Raw genomic sequence first — 22,279 nt, 5'->3', positions numbered from 1 at the left:
GAGAAGGATGAAATTATTGCGCTTGTGCGAGCGTGACGCGATCTTCCGTGTAATGTAATCCCGCGAAGGCCTGGATCTGGTCACGCAACGTCACGCATGTGTTACTGCTTACAAAAGACAAAAGAATCATCGAGTCACCAGTACATAGCTAACGGCGTAAATAACACGAAATTCAAACGTACGGTAATTCTAGTGTCCAACTTACACAAAAAGGGAGACCTATAACATAACAATGGCTCATTTACAGCGGGATGAACGGAATTTTACAGGGTCTCTTCCGGATTTGAAAGCTTCGCTAAAAGCCACCGAGCATCAGACAAAAGTTGTCGATCAAAACATAGCCACAGTCGAAGGCCACTTCCCCAAGATCGTTAGCTCGCTTCAACGCTACGCATACGGTACGGCGAAGCTTAGAGACAAGGGCGATGAACTCTACAAGAGTATTGCAGCATATGCAGAGAACGAAGCCCCATCGATGAAAGAAGGTTTGCATGTTTTAGCGGAGTGTTTGGCCGCGGTACAAGACTATAGAGACGCCGAAGTACACAGAATCGAGGAAAATATGGTACAGAAGTTGAGTATTTATGATACTAAATGCAAGCAGGCAAGAAACGACGTTAAAAATAGCTCGAGTCTTTGCTCTAAGGAAGTGAAGTCGTTTAATTCACTGGAAAAGATCCAAACGAAATCAAGCGACCGAAGTCGTATCGCACGAGCACAAGCCGAGTTCCAAAAAGCGTCTGGCGAAGCAAATCGATCACTCCGAGTTCTTCGCGAACAAATGAACGAATTCGAGATGCAGAAAATGAAAGATATAAAGACTATTTTTACCGATTTTATTCGTTGTGAAATGGAAGTTAGTGCAAGATCGTTGGAGCTATATACGCGCGCGTTTCGCAGCATTAACGGTATAAGCGTAGACGAGGATATAAATAGCTTCAACCAATCATTGCTAGTAAAACCTCCGACTTGGGGCTCGGCTCCGGCGCTATCGTCAGTAGGTCGCTATCCAAGCACACCAAACATGGAGAATGTACTCGAAGAAGAAGACCCTGATCTAAACCGGACAATGTAACAAAGAAAGCCTCGCAACTTTTTACGCAAACCTTAACTCATGTTGTTTTAGCTATTTAAACGGTGATTCCATGCTATAAAAGAGTACATTTTTAATAGCGTAATATCGTAAAAAAACGGTGTATATCCCCCCGTAGTTTGTTGAGCTACGAAGCCATTAGCTGAGTATACGTGTCTAAAACGGTATTGTCTTGGCTCCAAGGGTTGCTAACTTAACACGACGGAAGCAGCTAGCCTCTTTATACACAAAAGGGTTCTAGAACAAAACAAAAACATTGATTTTTCAATTGGTGCTGCTTCATATATAGTTACAGTTTTACAAGCCTATGATGAAATAATATTTTAAAAAGTAGAGTATAAGTCTAAAGAGAAACAATTAAAAGATGATTAATTATTAACAGTAAAATATTTTGATAATTTATAAAGGGATTAAAAAGTGATATGTAGGGTTGACATAACTAATTCTACACTCTGTTACTCGGTAAACTAGGGGAGCTTATAATAATTAACATTAACAAGTGGTTATGCAAATAAGACGAGTAATATATGTTCTTTATGTCCTTTTTTAGTCCGAAAACTTATCAAGATTTATCAGGTGCATATTTCTAAACGTGGAAAACAAAATAAAACATAGTTTTATTCAAAACAAATAAACTAACCTTTTCTGTGTGTGTATTTTGCATAAGATGAAAATAAATTAAACTGTTTCAAAAGAGTCATAATTGTGTGCAGGGCCTACGGTGCCACCAATAGCCTAAAACAGGGTCCTGGGGGGGGTCCAAATCCCGTTTCCTGGCCTTTTTTTCCCGCCAGATCCCAGTGGCGGTACTGTATACAGTCATTTGACAAAAGGTTGCCATCAACCGGCTTTGCGACTACACGACAAGCCCGCATGTAAGCATGGGTAAAAACCACTCAATCGCTTAGCTGCATATATTAGCCACCGCTACACCGTCTAAGTCGAAAGTTATGCAGTGGTATTGTACAGGGGAGGGGGGCTGAAGAAAGGGTTAGGAGTCTTAGGAAGTGGAGTCCTCTGAGCAGCAAGGTGTGAAGTTTGATGCTATTAAAAAGCCTTTAAAATGCAAAAAAACTTGTATAGATTTACAACGTTTTTAGCATAAAAAAGCAGAAATTTGAAAAACCCTGTTGAAGCATGTTGATTCCCGTTCCCGGTAACCCTAATCCTGTTTTCCCGGCCCAAAATAAGGCGAATTCCGGCTCCCGTTTTACCCCTTCAGAACTCTCTTGAAAACTGGACTGCTAACAAACCATTCAAGGTCGAGGGATGGGGGAGGGGGGCATCCTCGTGCACCAGGGTCCCCCCCTGTCATACATCAGGGGCAATGAGAGGAAGAGACCCTAATCATTGTTGGTCACGTGGGGTGAAAGAGGAGGGGGTATACTCGCGCAACAAGGGTCCACCCCTGTCATACATCAGGGGCAATGAGAGGAAGAGACCCTAATCATTGTTGGTCACGTGGGGTGAAAGAGGGGGGTATACTCGCGCAACAAGGGTCCCCCCCCTGTCATACATCAGGGGCAATGAGAGGAAGAGACCCTAATCATTGTTGGTCACGTGGGGTGAAAGAGGAGGGGGGTATACTCGCTCAACAAGGGTCCACCCCTGTCATATCACAGGGGCAAGGTGAGGAAGAGACCCTAATCATTGTTGGTCATGTGGGGTGAAATAGGAGGGGGGTATACTCGCAAAACAAGGGTCCACCCCTGTCATATCACAGGGGCAAGGTGAGGAAGAGACCCTAATCATTGTTGGTCACGTGGGGTGAAATAGGTGGAACCCTAGCGTGATAGGGTGGGGGGAGGGGAAGGGGGACATTCGGATATTATACAAATAGGGCAGAGTGTGAATTGAAAACTTTGCCTGGAAAAGTTTTTGGGGTTTGGGAATGTTGTGGGTATTTTTAAAGTTCTTAAAACCTTTTACTTATATCAATCTAGCCAAAATAAAGCAAAGATAAACTTTCAAATTCTGAAAAGACAATTGAATTTGATTGAAATTTTAATTTTCTACAGATCTTTAAAAATTTTCCTGGCCGCGCGAAAGGAGATTGAATCGGGTGAATAATTTCAAGTTTTGGCGGGAAAATCTAAGATTCAGAGACGGCAATACCACAAAATATTGGTGAATTGTTTTCTATTCCAATGCTACCCACAATGAAGCGAAGAATAATTTAAAGTCGAGAATTGTATGCGAAAAAAATAAAATATCGTTTTGTTGTAGGTTTCAAAAACAGCGTCGCAATTCTTGATTGCGAATGCAGCGCGCGCGCAATGCAAAAACAATTCATAGACTAAAAAATATCTGCTAAATTTTGCAGATTTGTTTCCTGAAGTTAAATAATCATTTGACTACCAGGTTGAGATATAAAGATCACGGTAAACTTTGTAACCACATAACGTTCTTCAGCAATAACTAAGAAGACATGAAGACGGGAACCGGTTTAGCGCGAGCATATGTTTTCTTGTGTAATTTGGTTGATCTACGTCACAAATGACTGGACCCGGGCCTTTCAGTTCAGTTTTCCAAAGGTTGACCAAAATACCTCAATATTACAGATTTGAGTTATTCGCGCGAACGCGTTTTTTATATGGTCCATACGAACCACATACCATTTGGAAGATGAAAATATAAAGAATTGACAAAGTTTATCAACTCTGAAAGGTTATATGGACTTTAAGGTTCAGCATTATACCTGACGTTTAGCCCACGTGGCGTTTGATGGTGTTTTTATTGGTGGAAAAAGAAAAAAAAAAAGAAAAGAAAAGAAAAGCGAAATACCAGCCTTGATCGATCGCAACCGCCATCTTGGATTTTGACCAAAATAAAAAATGTAGGGAAATAAAGATGGCAGACACGAATGATGGTGTATCGGGAGAAAAGATGTGCAGCAGCGTCTTCGTAAATTTGGTATTTGGGAAACAGCGTCATTAAATTCAGGGTGATGGTATATAATATATGGGTATAGAATTGTGGGCTTCGTCAGACCTCGTTATTTTATTATTCGTTATCTATAATGACCTTCCATCAATGCCTTGGAACAAAAGCTGGTGAATAATTAAGTTGTGGTCACGGCCCCTACGCCAATGGTTTTGCACGGGCTAATATCGACGACTAGCTACTGTGTTATTACCGTTTAAGATAAACAAGAGTTAGTACAGCGCTTGGCAACGGTTTACAGTACACGGTAAAAAAAATTTAACGTATTCCTTCGTAGTAGAACTGCCAAGTTTACAAGTTCTAAAAAGATGACTTGAAGTAGGGCATTTCGAATAGTGGGAAAACTTTGGACTTCTGAAAAGAGAGGAAAGGTGAGCGATATTGCTTGATTGGTGATTTGACGATAGAATGTACAAGTACTGTAATGCTTTTTAAAATAAATGTATATATATTTTTTGGATTAGAAAAGGGAAGCATTAAATCAAAACAACCTCATAAATGAGATAAATAAAGGCAGTTGCTTTTAGGGTCTGCATCCCTTTGGATATTAGAAATACTTATAAATAGCTTCCTTTATACAAATGTAATTTTCAATGGAGATTTTAGTTCTAAAAGAAAATATATATGGACGAGAAAGACAAGACGTTTTTGTTTCCTTAGCTTAAAACAAATGCATTTCCGATGCATTAGGGAAAAGTTAACTCGTTTCCACCAAATTACAGAGTAAGAAAAACAAGGAAATAAGATATATTTTCAATTAGTTATTACGCTTTGTATTAATGGTCAATGAAACGAGAAAAAGGTTTTGGACCTAAGCGGCGAAGCTAATAATCATTCGAACACGTACTTAAAAATGCGTCTCTGGAAATGTAGTCTCTCTTAAACCTCTAATGTTTTTTTTAATTTTGATAAGCTGAGTAATGATAGAGCGCCTTGAGCAAACTTACAACATGCCTAACCTTTCGACTTTTGTCGAGCCGTGATAAAAACAAACGTTAAAAAAAAACTCAAAAAGACTTATTGCAAATATTGTTTCCTACAAGCGGTTTTAAGGGCGGCTTCAAAATAGCGAAGTAGATATGTTTGCTCCCTTCGCTAATGGAAAAAAGTCGGAGAAGGAAAAACAAACATGAATGTACTGTTCTTATTTAAATTTTCAAGATGAACGCAAACGAAGAACAAGCTGTCAAAGCAGCACTAAACCAAATCGAGGGCCTCATACGGGAACTTGACTGGAGAGTCCCGGATGGTTACGTCATGGGGTACGAGCTGGGCTACATGAAAGGAGTACTGGAGCATGTACTGCGGGCTCATCCCGACTTACAAACAAGAGAAGCTTACATGCAGGGTTATGTCAGCGGTTATGGCCAAGGGCTGCTCTACGCAGTCAGGAACAGGTCGCTCAGTTCTCAGCGGGGAGGGGCGGGGAGGAGCATTACACACACCGGGTGGGGAGGGGAGCGCCGTTGAAAGATTGTAGTGCATGAATTGTAACGATAAAGTTATTGGACTTATTTAGTTTAAAACTTGAACAAAAAAGAGGATTTGTCACCACATGATTTGCTTTTTTTAGAGAAAAAATATCTATATGTCAACAAAAGAAAAACATCTTGTGGAATGATAGTGTAAAATACCGAGATACTTTCGCCTTGTTCCGTCGGTAAAAAGCAAATTATCTCACCTAGGGAATAACTTATGATTATTACACGATGCGGGGAAACAATCATTCTTTTAGCACCGATGGGTTTGGGGGTGGCTACCGTAATCGGAAATTACCATACTCGTACCCAGGCGCTAAATGTTGAAATTGATGCGCAAAGATGGGGGATTGAAAAAAAAAACGTCCTTCCCATAAAGCACTGCGCCCCCGCCTCGTAAATTTCTGGGAAGTGATTGCGCGCGCACAAACACGAGCTTGTGAACCGCAGTTAGCCGCCAGTGCTGAAAAACGCAAGACTAGTTCCACGCGGTTAATCCAGCCATTTTGTTTTAAAATGACGGCGTTTTAACGGCCAACTGTCTCACCTTGGCAAATGCAAAGAAAACTAGACGAAACTTAAGGCCATAATTAAAAATTTTCTTTATGACTCCCTCATTATCAAACAAATCTGTCATCTTTTGTACAGTATGGTTTTAATGCTGTACAGTAAGTCAAAACAGCGACTGAAGTCAGCCTTTCGTTCTTTACTCGAACGATTCAACACTGAGATTGTGTTTGTTTTCGCCAGAACACGCGCATGCGCATACGTTATTCAGAACTGTACATTTAGCCTTGTCCAGACCTGGGACTCTCTTTGCGATCGGCATTCTGGCTCGCGTGAAAGAGCCAGAATGTCGAGCGCAAAGAAAGTCCCAGGCCTGGACTACAGTTAGCCATGCGCGCGCACAAACAAGGGCTTGTGAACCGCAGTTTTCCCGCCATAGCCATATATAGTAACAGTGTGTTTTGGGCAATGACGTCAAACTGTAACATTTAAACATATACGGTACGCAAGCCCAACATGACGATGACAAAAAAAATATTTGTATAGAAATATTTTTTTGAAAAAAGAAATACAACCCTATTACCACACTGAACGCTACTTTCGTCCCTACTTTCTATCAGTAAAACTTTAAATTTAGAACTTTCTTATTTCTTGATTCCGAGCTGCGTTTTATTTACACAAAAAAATGTCTGTCCGACTTTTTCTAGGGAGATGCATCGGGTACAATGAAAAATAGTTGGAAATGGATGCCTTCAGTGACTTGGTATTGTGAGGGTGCGTAAAATGGCGGAGTATGTTGACCTTCTATAATATCTGTCAATTTACCTCGACATCCCCTTTGATATCCGCCTTATCTTTTTTACGTTATCACTACGTGACAGTCCTATCAGAGACGTCATTGGATGGATGAGGTGGCGTAAGCACTCATCACGTGACAGTTCTGAGCCAATAAGGCCGCGTTTAGTTGAAGACTACATTAGCAGGCTCACCGTCCATGACTTTAGGGTAGATACCGCTGACAAGGTCATACTCACGGCGCAGATAGGCGAACAGGACGTCAGATGATAGAAGAATCTGGAAGAACATAATAGAAAGTAAATTCAGAAGCCTTGTCGGCCACACCATTGTTTTTTTTATTTAATTATTACTCGAAAACAAATTATAAGATGAAGTCTCAAAATAACGGCCTAAGAATAAAGTATAATGTTTTATTTACTATATTCAATCGAAAATATTGCAACAGCTCCCTAAAATTAGCCGATGGGAATGAATGCTTTCTCTAACTTGGTAATTAGAAATAAAAATCACTCTATTAGCAAGCAGATGCGTCCTCCATCGGGAAGTTCTTTATGGCTCTATAGCGCCCAAACCTACGTTGCCGTCCTAGTTGCAACGGTTCCTAAGTAAAAGAGCTGCGCATGGCTAAATGGTGGTTGACACAAGGGACTGCAGGCTCACCTGAGCGGTCGAGTACACCAGGGTGATGGCGAAGAAGAAGTTGGCGTTGGCACTTCCCGCGTAAATCCACAGATACCAGAAGATTGGGGCGAGAAACGTAGCGAAGAGCAGCAAACACGTGATCAAAAACGCATTGCGCATGTCTGGGGAATAACACATATAGGCTCATGGATGCGAAAAATAATAAATATTTACATTTAGAATTTCTTCTAAAAAATCAGGGTTGAACTATACTTGAGAGCAAGAACTTTTTAAATTGTACATTTGCACACAAGGTGTGACTAGTCATGCATGCTTACATGGGAAGGGGTGACTAGTCGCGTGTGGTTACATGGGAAGGGGTGACTTGTCGCGTGTGGTTCAGGGGAAGGTGTGACTAGTCGGGCATGCTTACATGGGAAGGTGTGACTGGTCATGCGTACTTACATGGGAAGGTGTGACTGGTCACGTGTGCTTACATGGTGAGGTGTGACTAGTCTTGCATGCTTACATCGGAAGGTGTGACTAGTCACGCGTGCTTACGAGGAAAGGTGTGACTAGTCACGTGTGCTCACATGGGAAGGTGTTACTAGTCACGCATGCTTACATGGGAAGGTGTGACTAGTCACACATACTTCCATGGGAAGGGGTGACTAGTCACGTGTGGTTACATGGGAAGGTGTGACTAGTCACGTGTGCTTACACAGGAAGGTGTGACTAGTCACGAATGCTGGGAAGGTGTGACTAGTCACACATACTTACACGGGAAGGTGTGACTAGTCAAGTGTGCTTACACGGGAAGGTGTGACTAGTCACGTGTGTTTACATGGAAAGGTGTGACTAGTTGCGCATACTTCCATGGGAAGGTGTGACTAGCACGCATGCTGGGAAGGTGTGACTAGTCACACATGTGTACATGAAAAGGTGTGACTATTCGCACGTGCTCACATGGGAAGGTGTGACTAGTCACGTGTGCTCACATGGGAAGGTGTGACTATTTGCACATGCTTACATGACTTGTTACGCATGCTGGCAAGGTGTGACTAGTTACGCATGCTGGGAAGGTGTGACTGGTCACGTGTGCTCACATGGGAAGGTGTGACTATTTGCACATGCTTACATGACTTGTTACGCATGCTGGTAAGGTGTGATGTCACGCATGCTGGGAAGGTGTGACTGGTCATGCATGCTTACGTGGGAAGGTATGACTACTTGTGCGTGCTTACATGGGAAGGTGTGTTTCCAGATTACAAGGAGGGCCATGGAAAGACCTGCGTCACCGAATGCCGGATAAGACTTCATAATCGCTATCACGGACACCAGCATACAGGCCAGGAAGCCTGGATTCTGCCTGGATAATCAGAAGAACAAAACAAAGTGAATAAATAGGATGATTCGACAGAATGTGCATAGTATACATAAAGAGGACAATGAGAATGGGTGTGCGGGAAACAAATGGAATTTAGTGATTGCACAAATAAGACCTATCCCGTGCATCCATGCTTGTTTGGCCTTATGATAATGCCTAGTGCACACTAGCGACATATTGACATAACGACATGGGCGCACGCACTCTTATCTTCGACATAACGACATGGACATAATGACATAAGAGAAAAAACAGTTACCTGAGCTTAATGGTCAGTGGTAGACAGTAAAAGAAGGCATTCAACTGGAAGACCCACAGGAAAAAGGGCCGGAAGTGTTCGAACATCTCGGTGAAGAAATACCAGAACAGACCAATGTTTGGCGTCAGGTCGGGCACGGATAATCTAAGGAAGATTAGAAATACAATGTATGAATGGTGCTTAGGGGTAAAGATTGGAATGTTTGGTTGTCAAAAATGTCTGGGCATCCAAATCTAGTTCGGTTTATATTGTGTCAAGAATGATAGCGGGTTGAACAGTGTTCGTCACCACCCGATTACCTTTAATAAGGTTATAACCCCTTTCTTCCTTAACCAAAACCCCACTGCATTCCCAGAAATTTGATAAATTGTGATGTCTCCCCACATTTTCTTATAGTAAATGGCAGCCATTTTGACATTGTATGTGCACTATTACGCATGCGTGGCGGCCATGTTGTCTCTTATTTCTGGGAATGGGATAGACTTGTGCACTGAAATGTGTGAAATACAAAGAGGATTAAGTGCCGTTCGACAGAAGAGGATAAAAATTGTTGCAAATATGAGATCAGAAAGCGTACGATCGCCTTTTGAAGGTCCGAAAAATAAAGAGTTCGTTCCCTTATCGCGCCGCCGTCAGAGCTCCGAAGATGCTTTTTCACGGTTAGCAAAACGAATTTTCTAATCGCGCCGACAGAGCAAAAAAAAATGGCAAGTTTTTTTATTTTTTTTTATTATTTATTCCAAAAATAAGGTCTGGTTAACTTCGGTGAGCTTAAATTTTTGCATAGAGGTTTCTTATGTAAACCAACATATCAAAAAGTGTTTTTTTCTTAGGGATTCGTCTTCGAGATATGAGACTTGAAGTGCAATTTCAAATGTTCAAAGTATGAATTCTCTTCGTTTTTAGGTAGAAGTCGGGCTCTGATCAGAAATTAAGCCAACTTTGCTCGCTAATGTCTAAATTTCATATCTTCTAAATTTCTTTAAAACTTGGAATAAAGCTTTTGGTCAGAGGAACTCCTTGTATGCGGAATCTTGAGCTTATATATTGAGTTGCAAAATTTCATGCCATTTTTTGGCTCTGTCAATCGCGCCGCAAGAGCGCCAAAGAAGCGGCGACGGCAGAAATACTTCCCGCGTCTAGCCGAAGGAGCGCCGAAAAAGCAGCGATGGTACAGCGAGTTTCTTTTTCGCACCGTATACACCTCGCAACACTTTGTTGACCAAACAAATACAGTCTGTTCGACAATCAAACTAGAATAAATCTACAAATTTATTAGGATATATCTTAAGGCAAATTTTATGTACAGATTATTTACAGATTATAAACTAAATAACGAATTAGATCATTTGTATAACTTGTAATACAAAAAAAATTGCAAACGTTTTACACTATTTCATATTTTCTACCTATTTGAAATCAAAACTCTTGAACAAAACTATCAAATCCGGGATAAAAACTAACACACACGGAAGAAAAAGATACAAAATTATATTAGAAATATGTTGAACACGCTGTCATTTTGTCGTAGAGGATTCTTAAAACAAACAGAATTCACATATTCATATTTCTTTAAAGAAAGCCTATTTTTATTTCAAGAAACATAAAAATAGATGACGAGAGGGGGGCTAGAGACGTGCCTTTTCAAGAATTTTCTAAAATCTTGTCTAGAATGGAAGTCAACGTACACTACGGCACTATCTGCAGGGTACGACATCAAGGAAATGGTTCAAATCAGACTTTTGTGAGCCTTCTGTCCAGGTTAAATGTTCAGCTACCACTACATGGCAATCATATCCATAAGAAACGTTCTTAGATAAGAGTTTGCTAACCAATATTCTAAAGTCACTTTTCCAGGTTCTTTGTTCATAACACCACTACCTTGAAATTATTTACAGGATAAGTTTCAAGATAAGACTTCGTTCATTGTTCATTGTCGATTGTTCATATACCATTAAATCTGGTAATACCAGGTTAAAATAATTTATTAATCAACATTTTGAAGTCATTTGTCAGGTTTATTTGTTCAGGTACCATTGCCTGGTATTTTTTTCTATGTAAAATTTTAAGGGTTGAGTTTATCGAACAGCATGTTCACCTCGCTTCTTGTTTTCGCGAATACGGACACGTCCGCTTGGCATCCTTTCACCACATCAGTCGCCGAGAGCACAATAACCCGGCCGGGGTCCTTAGTATCGATAATTCTCCCAGTGTTATTTATTTCATTCGCCTTGTCAATCAATTCTTCACTGGAGCATTTAAATGTTTTCATGAGCGACAGACTGGATTTTGTGAATCCAAACTGAGCCATGTAGGGGACAAGCAGAAGATGGGTGGTGTCGCCGCCGACTCTGGGGTTGAGATCGCATAGGTAACGCCCACCGTCCTCTGTGAAGATTACCTCGATGGTGACGATACCGAAGTAACCGTGCTCGTGCAGATAATCTTTCACCGGGATGACAATGTCGTCGTAGACCATGTCCTTAAGGCGATCTCGTTCTTCCCAGTCGACAGTACAGTCAGTCCACTTGAACCCGGCGAATCCTCCGACTGTTGTACCGATCCATGTCACTTCTCCGCTCTTCGATACGTAGAACTGGTAGCTTGGTACGTCCACGATACCCCTGAGGTATTCTTGTAAAACGAACCCGTCCCTCCACTCGGCGTTGTCGATGACGTCCGAAAGCATCGCTTTGAGGTGTTCGAGGTCTTTAGCGATTTGCGTGCCGCGCCCAGACCACGACTGATCAATCTTCATCAAGCACGGAAACGACAAGTTCGAGACGTCCATCTGTGAGGGGGAGCGCACCTTTATCTTAGGGATTGTACTCTTCAGCTGTAGTCTATAATGAGTGTCGGGATCAACACAGTGCTTGTCCGCGGGCATTCCCTGCATCGCGCCAGTCGTTACAACCGGGACATCATCGCTTAAGCCCTCTTCAATCGTCTTGATCGTCGCCGGCGCAAACGCGGGCAGCCATTTCTTCCAGTGCGCGGTGAGGTTTTTGTCCGGCTGCCGGTCCATCAGTATCGGGACATCACTTCCAGCGGTCGCGAGATTTCTCAATGGAAACTGAAACTCGAGAAACGTCTGCGAAGGCGGAGGGTAGTCGAAAACTCGGTATTTTTTATCGTTGAGAAACCTGTAGTCTTTAGAGTACGTGGACGGCCAAGCGGGAAGGAAGTACGCCTTGTCTAAATCCTTTTTAATAAGGCTGCTCAAAGTCACGACTTCGTTCGAGTCCATGTTTGTTACAAAACATCGACACGCAATCGACTCGGACTTTATGCAATCTCCCTATCTACTCTCGGGCTCGAATACTTATACACTAGCCCTGAATCAGTCTAACTGGTAGACTAAACCGGTTTGACCGGTAACGCGTATCGAATTTTTGAACCTCGGCCAAGTGCAGACGAAATGGACGATAGACCTCTGGTAGGCAGACAGACCGTCTATCTACGCACCTCACAAAATACTTACAACGAGTGGAGGTACCAAAAATATTTCACGTTTATCTTTCCTTTCTGCTCTCTTTTTGGCCCTGTGCTATTCTATGAGCAGTGGAGATTATTTTTTATCAAACTGTTTTTCCTGTTTATGAAGTAGAATAAATGAGGCTGTATCTTGTTTCGTGAATTCAAGGAGAGAAGGAGATACGAGAGACAGCCCAGCTAAGATTGAATTTCAAAACCAAAGACAGTCTAGTAGTCTAGGTCTATTAATAAAAACAAAAACGAACTTTAAATCCTTGAAAAAAAACCTCATTGGATGGATATCCGTTTTTATTAAGCTCCGTTTATTGCTACCAAAGGATGGCTGCTTTTGGTGGCGGAGCATTAAAAAAAAAAAAGGAAGCATTCTATCACCAATCAAATATGCATCGCTTTTCGGGTTCTAAATTTTTGTAATCTTCAAAAACAAAACAAGCCAAAATATAGAAAGTACAAAGAAAAAAGCAAATAATCAATTTGTATGTGTTTTTCCATCAAATAAAATCAAGACGCAAGTTCACAATGTATTGTGTTTCGCTACAAGAGATAATGCATTCCATAGCTGGTCAAACTGGTTTGGACCAGGTTTCGCTAAGGAGAAAGGGAAGTCACAAGATTACAGAGGTGCACAGAGTAAAAATAACACTGGGTACATAACAATAGCTATGTGTCATCAGATATAAAGAAAATCCTGAATCTAGGAGCTGTTGATGCGATATGGCTTCTTAATTTGACTAAAACGGTTGCCTGTGTATTATTCTAACATGCTATTCCAAAATAATAAGCAGATTCATGAGGTCTATTTTTACTTTAACACAAAGTTCAAAGAAAAGGTCTTATTGAAGAAACAAGAATGATTACCGCTTGGAATTATAAGTAAAATGGTTCAAAAAGATCTAACGGTGTTAAATATGACATTCCATTCATCTGATTTTAATAACACATCTATCGTAACTGAATTTTTGAACGCGAAAGCCTTCTTTCTCGATTGACCAGTTTTTTCCTCGTTTCTGCTTCTCGCCCAATCAGGAGCTTCCCCTTTCGCTCCGTTTGTGAGTAGGGGGTGACGGACAAACGCGGCAGCGTGACAATGTCACGTCTGTTTTGCGCGTGATTTCGCCTTGCGTGACAGGGAATAAGAAACGGACATTTCAAGACACGTACTTCATCGCTGTAGCTGTATACAAGGTCACTATTAGGGAATTAAAGCAAGGACGCCGGCAACGCAAGCGACAACGGTACAAACTAAAAATTAAAAGCGCCAAACGTGAAATAGTTATCTGATACATTCTTTTTTTTATATATAAAAGCGTCTAATTTTCAGTTAAGGCTGGGCCGTTTTATTTATGGAACATTTTAAGGCAGAAAATGTTCTTAACGATGTTCTAAAATTTTAATAAAAACTATAATACCCATAGAGAATCACACAAATGATCAATAGCAATATAATATTTAAGGTTCTTCTTATCAACACAATTCGATTCTGCATTTTAGAACGAATCAGACTGACAAAGCAATATTTTTTTAATACTTCGATGCCTCAGCATGTTCTTAGCATGTTCTTAAAATCTGGTGAAATCTCAGGCTGGACGTTCTTATAAAAACAAGATTGTACACCCGTTTTCCTCTGAGTTTCACGGTTTGTCTAATACTTTTCTACTGTTATTGAAACTAGTTTAGGATTAAGCGCTATGCTAGACGCCTTTTTGGGTGTCTTTCCCGTTCTACTTGCTTTCTCTTTGTCGTAGTTTCTCTGTTAGAAGTGCAAGGCAAAAAATTTGAAAATCTTAAAAAGATAAAAAGCTACCTAAAAGGCCGAACATTATATAAGTTATAAAGCATCTCAAAGCTCTCTAACACAAGAAGCTCACACATAAAAGTAACGCAGCAAATTATGTGGTGACAAAATTATAGTATTTTTAGGGGCGGATAAAGGGGGGATGGGTGGATATCCACCCCCTTTTTAAGTAAAAAAATACTTATTCAAAAGTCACTTTTTCTGAAGAAAATAAATGCCTTGGTGATCCGCCCCTGATTTTACGGATTCATCTTCCTTGGTTGGCTGGAAATAAAGGAGGTGTAGGAAGGGGTGGATGTAGACGCCCATTCACCCTCCCGAACTTGTTGATATTCACCCCACTCATCATGGTTACACAACAAGAATGTTTTATTCTTTTACAATGCAAATAAAAGAGAAAAAATACTTTACTCACATGAACCCGTATGTTGCCTTCATGAAATCCAAAGAGTTGAAGAGCTGATAAGAGAGAGACAGCAGCCCACCAAGCCACAAGATAAACAGCAGGACAATCTTCATGCAGCCCTGCCATTTCCTACAGTCTGGCTTGGACTAGAATCAAAGATACACAGATAAAGTACATCATTATATACAACAACCCTGCCAAACACTACAGCTTGGCTTGAACTAGGATCAGAGATACTCAGATAAAGTACATCATTATATACTAGAATCAAAGATACTCAGATAAAATACATCATTATATACAACAATCCGGCCAAACACTACAGCTTGGCTTGGACTAGAATCAAAGATACACAGATAAAGTACATCATTATATACAACAACCCTGCCAAACACTACAGCTTGGCTTGGACTAGAATCAAAGATACTATACAACAACCCTGCCAAATACTACAGCTTGGCTTGGACTAGAATCAGAGATACTCAGATAAAGTACATCATTATATACTAGAATCAAAGATACTCAGATAAAATACATCATTATATACAACAATCCGGCCAAACACTACAGCTTGGCTTGGACTAGAATCAAAGATACACAGATAAAGTACATCATTATATACAACAACCCTGCCAAACACTACAGCTTAGCTTGGACTAGAAGCAGAGACACACAGATAAAGTACATCATTATATACAACAACCCCTCCAAACACTACAGCTTAGAATAGAATAAGAGATATACAAGTACCAGCGGTGTACCCAGGATTTTTAACAGGAGGGGACCCAAAAGGGACTTTCAAGGCATTTTCTCCTGTATTTTAAATAATGTCTCATAAATTTACTGTATGCCCCAGCCCAAATCAAGCCTAGGGGCTATGATCCTTTAAAAAGAAATAACTCACTTGACCACCCCTCCCCCCCCAACTGAGGTAGATGCAAGATTTACAATCATTTAGGCCAACCTTAATAACAAGCAGTGTCACAGGTGAGAGAAGGACCATGGGATATAAGGACTGATATGTTGCCATGGCAACACCAAATGATGCTAGAGCTGCATTACCTAGAAACAGGATTAGTTGGTGAGTCAGTATAGAAATCAGAGAATATGTATTTTCAATATCCACTAATGACAGTGTGTCTTTCCAACAAATTTTTATTCTTGAAAGAAAAAAATGGAATAAAAGTATAGATACCTAATAGCACTTTCCTTCGATATCACTCTTTATTATAAGCAACAATGCCATACCAGCATTTTACACTCACCTCTCATAGCAGTATATATACTCAAAACAATGCTAAAATTGGTGAAGATTACAGTTGACTGGGCAACACAACTTCCTATGGCATAAGGGCTGAGTAAATATCTGTAAGCAAAAAGTCACAGGGCACGGTAAAAGAAGTGTCATTCTTTAGTGAGCCAAAACAAACAGATTCTGAAGCAAATAACAGTACAAAAAATATGGTAAATTTGTGTCATCAGTGTCATCACAGGCTGTTTTTAGCAACTTGCTTAAAATAATCACACTTTGTTTTCCAATTTTGCAACAGAGCTTCTATCCAAAAAAGGTGAATGAAATGATGAGTAAGGGGCCAAAAAAGCCTTCAAAATGTCAATTCATGTAGTATTACAATGCTCAGCACTTACTGTCATACATTGAGAAACAGTAGTTTGTGAAGTATAGCAAATTTGAAAAGTGTTCTATGACTGATATCAATATAACTTGCAAATCAGAATAACATAGGAATGTTTCAATCAGTAAACATCACATCGCAATGAAATGGTCCTAGATATTAGATATCATATTTTGTCTCAATAAAAACTGTTATTATTACATTTAATTGTAATTGGTTAAACTTACTTAAATCACTGTTTATGTATCAACAGCACCATGTGCCACACTTTAATCCAATAAGAAGTTGCTTACAGTAGCTTAATAATAAAATCACTCCAAAATATTTGAATTACTATGTGAAATTTCATTTATTATCCCGAGGGGGGGAGGGCGTGAGGATTTAGATAGAAGTAAGGGATAAATGAGCTGACCCCCGCTTCAGGAGGAACAAAATTTTCCATACCCCCCCCCCCCCTTACGCTCCCTCAATATTTTCAGTGCCCCCCCTCCCGAAAATCGAAGAAAGAAGGAGCAAAGGAAGGAATGGCAATGACAATGTCAAAGGAATGCAATCAATAGATTAGCTGCAAGCTGGTCAGAAAGTGGAGGGGAATGAATTGGCTGAAAACATTAATTCAGAAAAAGTGAAGGCATTCAATTTCTCAAAAGATGCAACTACATGTAACTTTAGGTTGCAACCTGATTATGGTTGATGCTATACAGTAGATGGCGTAAAAAATCATAAAGGCTTTTTGATCTTCTCCTTGCAAGAAAAGCGCATCATGAGATAAGAGAAAAGAAAGAGAGCAAAAAAGACAGCGAATCAGATATGAGCAAGAATTTTGATGATGGAGAATAAGCGCTTATAGTATTAAAACGTTTTGTTTATATTTTAGATATGGAACATGAGCACTTTATAATAATATATAGCGGAAACCATAAAAAGATGTATTCAGGGTGTATACAGGTTTGCATTGCATAGATAAAATGTGGCTTAACACATTGACCCCTCAACCGGCCTGTACCGGCTTTGGGAAGTACCCACAACCCAAAAAATTCATAAATGCAAAATAAACACAACAAGATCAAGATACTCAGGCATCAGTCTAAGGGATAAATGGTCTTGCAGATATGCATCCAACCAAGGTGTTGGCATCTACTCTTAAGCCAAATAATAGCACAGGTTCTTTGACAAATCTCAAATCAAACAAGGAGAGAAAAGCAGAAACACCCCTCTCAAAAACCAGCTCAACACACAAATATATACCTTTATTCTGATCCTCCAGGTACATTTCCATGGCCTCAAAACACAATGTCCACTCCTTGAAGGCTTGTACAACCACAAAGATGTCTTTACGGATTGCAAAGCATTCTGGGAGATCCAGGGGAAAATTCACGAGGGGAGGGCCAGTCAACACTCCTCTCCCCAAAGTCAGATGGTTTTTTATAAGTCTTTTCACCCCAAAGCCAAACAAATCAATTCCAGGTCATACAGACCCAGAATAGCAGTGTAAACAATTTTGGAATCAATTTGGTTTCAGAAAAGACAGCTTTTAGGAGAGCTGTGGCGATTCATTAGAAAATTATTTTCTCATCCAGGCAAAGCCAAACAAGAAAAAAACATCATGAATCCACCTTTGCTTGCAAATATCCATAAGCGAAGCACTCAATTATGCCCCAAAAGACTTCATGATGTCCTGAGACACTCTCCTAATATGCTCATAGCTGTATTTTTTATGAAAAATACAAGCAACCATCAACTTGTGCTGGCTTCAGCACAACGACGAGGGATTAAAAGTGGGGGACCGCAAAGCACTGTTGGAAAGCTTGGATACCGCTGACTAGGTGCAGCTGTGTTTGACTTTGACGGGCTGTATAAAACTCAGAATAGGGGGGGAGGTATCTGTTTTCAGTCTGTTTTTTGTAAATTCAGCTCCAAAAAAGCCAGGAGTCAATGGGTTAATACGTATCCTGGACTCCTGGATTGTGCAAATAACTGCCCCCAAACTGAGACAAGTAAAACCAAGAGGTCTGATTTGACACTTCATTAAATTATATAGTAGAGACAACACCCAAAGGAATCAGTGACCCCCTTTTAAAATCCACACAATTTGGACCCCCCCATTTAGACCTCAGAAAAATTTCTTGAGGCCCCTCCACAGTATCTTCAGCCCCCCCCCCCCCCCCCCCTCAGGATAATAAATGAACTTTCCCTAAAAAGCACAGCTTAAAAGTCAAACTACTCACACAGCAGCTGTAAGCAATGGAACTTCTGACAAAGCTTCCCCTTTCAAAAATATAACATCAGCATTTTTTGCAAATGTTTCTTGTCTTGCCTTTTGATCTGATAACTGAAGATTTATGATATTTAGAAATTTTAGCATCAACATACAACCAACAAATGCAAAGAATTTGTACATTTGAAATTTGCATTATTCTACACACCTCAGAATTAAGGATCCGCCTGCTAAGTTTGTAAATCAAAAGCCCGGTTACCAAATCTAAAACCTGGGACATTAAGGATGGGAAAAATTTTAATGGGATTTGCAAGACTGAACACCGACTTTGTTTAGAACATAATACAATGGACAAACTGACAAATACAGATACGTACATAAAGGGGTGCACAGGGGTTACGCAGTGCCAAAAAGTGGGTCAGTTCTTATTAAGGAATATTCAAACACTATACTTTTAACATATGACATCTCTGACTGCAAATTCCCCCCGCCCCCTCTGCCAATCCTGGGAAAGTGCCTGAAATATACTTTGTTTAGAAAAATGCCCTTCACATGACTGACTTAAACACGAATGCGCGCTATAAAAGGGATAGCTCTGCCCCCTTTTTTGCAAGCTCTCGTGCAAGATAACATAGCAAAAGTATAGCTGTACACTAGGACAACTTTAAACTACGACACCTTTAAAGTACAAGAGATTGTTAAAGAACTATCAGGCATATTCGGGAAAGTGTTTGGAATCAATTCTCTACAAAAACAAGAGCAAAAATTGTCCTTGAGAAATTAAACACAAAATAAAATTCAAAAACAGTGTGCATGTGCTCATTTGAAATGGCGTCATTCAGGTGCGCGAGCAAACAAACAACAAATTATCAAAATTCATCACTTTAAAACATATCAATCCCCCCTTGTTTTTCGTTTTGTTATAACAAAAGGCTAATAAATAGACCGTGTTTACTTCAATGATGTGTTTTCGACCAGTCTTGAGCTCTACTATAGCATTCTTGTCACTCCACAGAGCTCTGCACTGAGCGAAGTCAAATGACGAATGACAGCTTGCCTATAGTGCGTGTCCGTGTTTAACTCCTCAGTGGCATAGCGCACTTTAACATACGAAATGATCAAATGCGCTTCACATGTGACTGACTTTACTCGTCAGTGTGTAGATATGGACTGCTCCACTCAATTTACAATCATGAGTGTTGGTTAGTGTGTAAGCATTGTCACTGAAGATGGTACCACGGGCCAGCATCCCAGCGGTTCATTTATGTTGCCCAATACAGGTTAATAATTTTGCCAAAAATGCTTGCTACTGTACAGTTGTTTGACATCAATTTCTATTGTGTGTATTTTTGTAAAACATTTTTCCATTTTTTTTTTCAATTACTAGGAAAATTGCAGCCTGGGGAAAGACTCTGATGCGGAAGGCACACATCATCATGGCTCAAGAGAACAAGAAAAGCCTAAATGATTTTTTTGTAACTCACTGTTGATGATTACAGAGGAGTCAAAAAAAATTGTAACACTTTGCCAAATCTAATATCAGTCTATCTACAGTTTCATTATCATTGTATAATTGAAGTCTCCTCTCCAATTGAAGTCTCCTCCTCATGAAGGAATGGTATGAGTTTTGTTGTAAAATTTATGCTTACCACAAACATCAGTGGTATAAGACTCCCAGACAGAGAACGCACAGCGTGAAACAGCAACAACACAAGAGGTGATTCATGCACAACATCACCGGAGTAAGGTGACACACCATGACTCAGCAACGACAATCCTTCCTCAACTGGAAAATGGCAGAAAATTTATGTTAAGCCTCATCAAATGGACATAAGAGTTTATTAGAGTTTTTCTGGGCTCCAACTCTCACCCACTCTCAAAGTGAATGACAGAGGTCATTCATTTTAAACATGTCCAAATTCTACATGAGATTTGATAAAGTTTGTCACTGTATGACCGTGTAAATAAAAGTTACTGAGAGTATATTGGTCCATTCTTGGGCCCTTACTATTTCTAATATACATTAATGATGTCCCTAATGCCACGGAACTGTTTTCGTTTACTCTTTTTGCTGATGACACAAACTTAATTTTCAAATCAAAATCTGCTGAGGACATGGATGAAATTTTAAACTCCGAGCTATTTAAACTAACAGAATGGTTTAAGACAAATAAATTATCACTTAACACTAAAAAAAAAAAACTATATTATATTCAGAAACAGCAAAAGAAAAACGAAACATACAACCAAAATAGAGATAAACAACGAACCAATCAAGATGGTAAATGAAACTAAATTCTTAGGACTCATCATTGATAGTCAATTAAATTGGAAGTCGCATATCAACCATGTCAGAACTAAAATCACTAAAAATGTTGGAATAATGAATAAACTTCGCTTTTATTTGCCTAAATTTAGCCTAAAAACTTTATATTTTACATAAGTTCATCTGTACATACACTACGGAAACATCAACTGGGCAAGTAATTATGACACAAGTTTAAAATGAATATTCCTTTTGCAAAAAAGGTGTGTTAGAATAATAACAAATTCTCATTACCTCAGTCACACTGAGCCCTTATTCAAACCAGAAAGGCTTCTTACGGTCTATGACATTAACACCCTTGAAACTGCATTATTCATATATAAATTCGACAATAATCAATAACCGGGGACTTTTCATAACTTTTTTAAAAGAAATAATACAATCCACAGCTATAACATGAGAAATTCATGCGACTATCGCACAACTCTTAGAAAAAAACAAGACGGGCCAATTTTCAATTTCGTACAGGGGTCCAAAAATCTGGAGCAACCTCACTTGTCAAGCAAAACAATGCAGATCAATAACTATGTTCAAAAAGATTGTAAAGGACAATATTCTCTCTCAAAAAGCAGCTATTGATTTATAGATATGATTCTACTTTATTTCATCAAATCAGCCACATGTAAATTTAATAATAAGGATTCCCTAGTCAAATCAAGAACATTCATATATGTTTTAGTAGAGACGCTACTTATTCTGCGACAGGGGTCTACACCTCATAAGCATTGTGCTTTTAGTAGACTCCTCATCATCACTATTTTTTGCATTATTGATTATACTATTATTTGTTGAAATAAACTTGACTTGACTTGACTTGACTGGCATGTGCAATCGATAAATCAATTGTAAACATATACGTGACCAATTTCAAAGACATTTTGATCGCAATCCTGTGAGAAGAAGAAAGAGAGAAACACTCATAGACTCTTATTAACTGTCATCTTCGTTGAATCGAGACAGTGACAAGATCTCTCGAAAAAGATTTGACCAACATTTACTCTCTGTAAATAAAGATCGACATACCTCGCTTCCAATCAGTTAGTGGTGTACTGAGCTCAATTCTATCTCTAAACCATTCCCTCGCTGGGGAGTACATAAAAATTAACCTTACGGCAGTGGATGCGAGAAACACCAAACAGCAATTCGCTGCTGAGTAGGCCGCCATCTTGAACGGACGGCCCTTTCAGTAACACAGGGCTCCCAAGTCATTGACCATCAACTACTTTTCTGTGAAAAATTTTCTACGAATAATTCAAATAATAACAACGACTTAAGATTTTGTTAGAAATTACATTTGCTTTTTTTTAGTAGTATTTCCT

General features: G+C 39.7%; 2 protein-coding genes and 1 long non-coding RNA gene across 3 annotated transcripts; 2 read left to right on the top strand and 1 right to left on the bottom strand.

Moving 5' to 3' along the window:
* Positions 1-213: 213 nt before the first annotated feature.
* On the top strand, positions 214-1,787 carry LOC5513367 (CBY1-interacting BAR domain-containing protein 1). Its single transcript, XM_001633630.3, has one exon. The coding sequence runs from the start codon at positions 233-235 to the stop codon at positions 1,073-1,075; it is 843 nt and encodes a 280-aa protein (XP_001633680.2). The 5' UTR covers positions 214-232; the 3' UTR covers positions 1,076-1,787.
* Positions 1,788-3,719: 1,932 nt separating this feature from the next.
* LOC116618813 lies at positions 3,720-6,076 on the top strand. The gene is made up of 2 exons (XR_004296349.2): positions 3,720-4,407; positions 5,198-6,076. It is a non-coding gene; the product is annotated as an uncharacterized LOC116618813 (long non-coding RNA).
* Positions 6,077-6,556: 480 nt separating this feature from the next.
* On the bottom strand, positions 6,557-22,165 carry LOC5513366 (phosphatidylinositol glycan anchor biosynthesis class U protein). Its single transcript, XM_032382928.2, has 11 exons — positions 21,984-22,165; positions 20,284-20,420; positions 18,843-18,905; positions 18,645-18,748; positions 16,048-16,148; positions 15,747-15,844; positions 14,792-14,928; positions 9,087-9,230; positions 8,685-8,809; positions 7,480-7,622; positions 6,557-7,095 (listed from the first exon to the last, which is right to left on the bottom strand). Exons 1-11 carry the CDS (start codon positions 22,123-22,125, stop codon positions 6,982-6,984), a joined length of 1,308 nt encoding a protein of 435 aa, XP_032238819.1. The 5' UTR covers positions 22,126-22,165; the 3' UTR covers positions 6,557-6,981.
* Between the last annotated feature and the right edge of the window lie 114 nt (positions 22,166-22,279).

Source organism: Nematostella vectensis, chromosome 13 (assembly GCF_932526225.1).
Source record: "Nematostella vectensis chromosome 13, jaNemVect1.1, whole genome shotgun sequence".
Lineage (NCBI taxonomy): Eukaryota > Metazoa > Cnidaria > Anthozoa > Actiniaria > Edwardsiidae > Nematostella > Nematostella vectensis.
The sequence above is the reverse complement of the archived record's forward strand: the minus strand, read 5'-3'. Positions and strand labels throughout refer to the sequence as shown.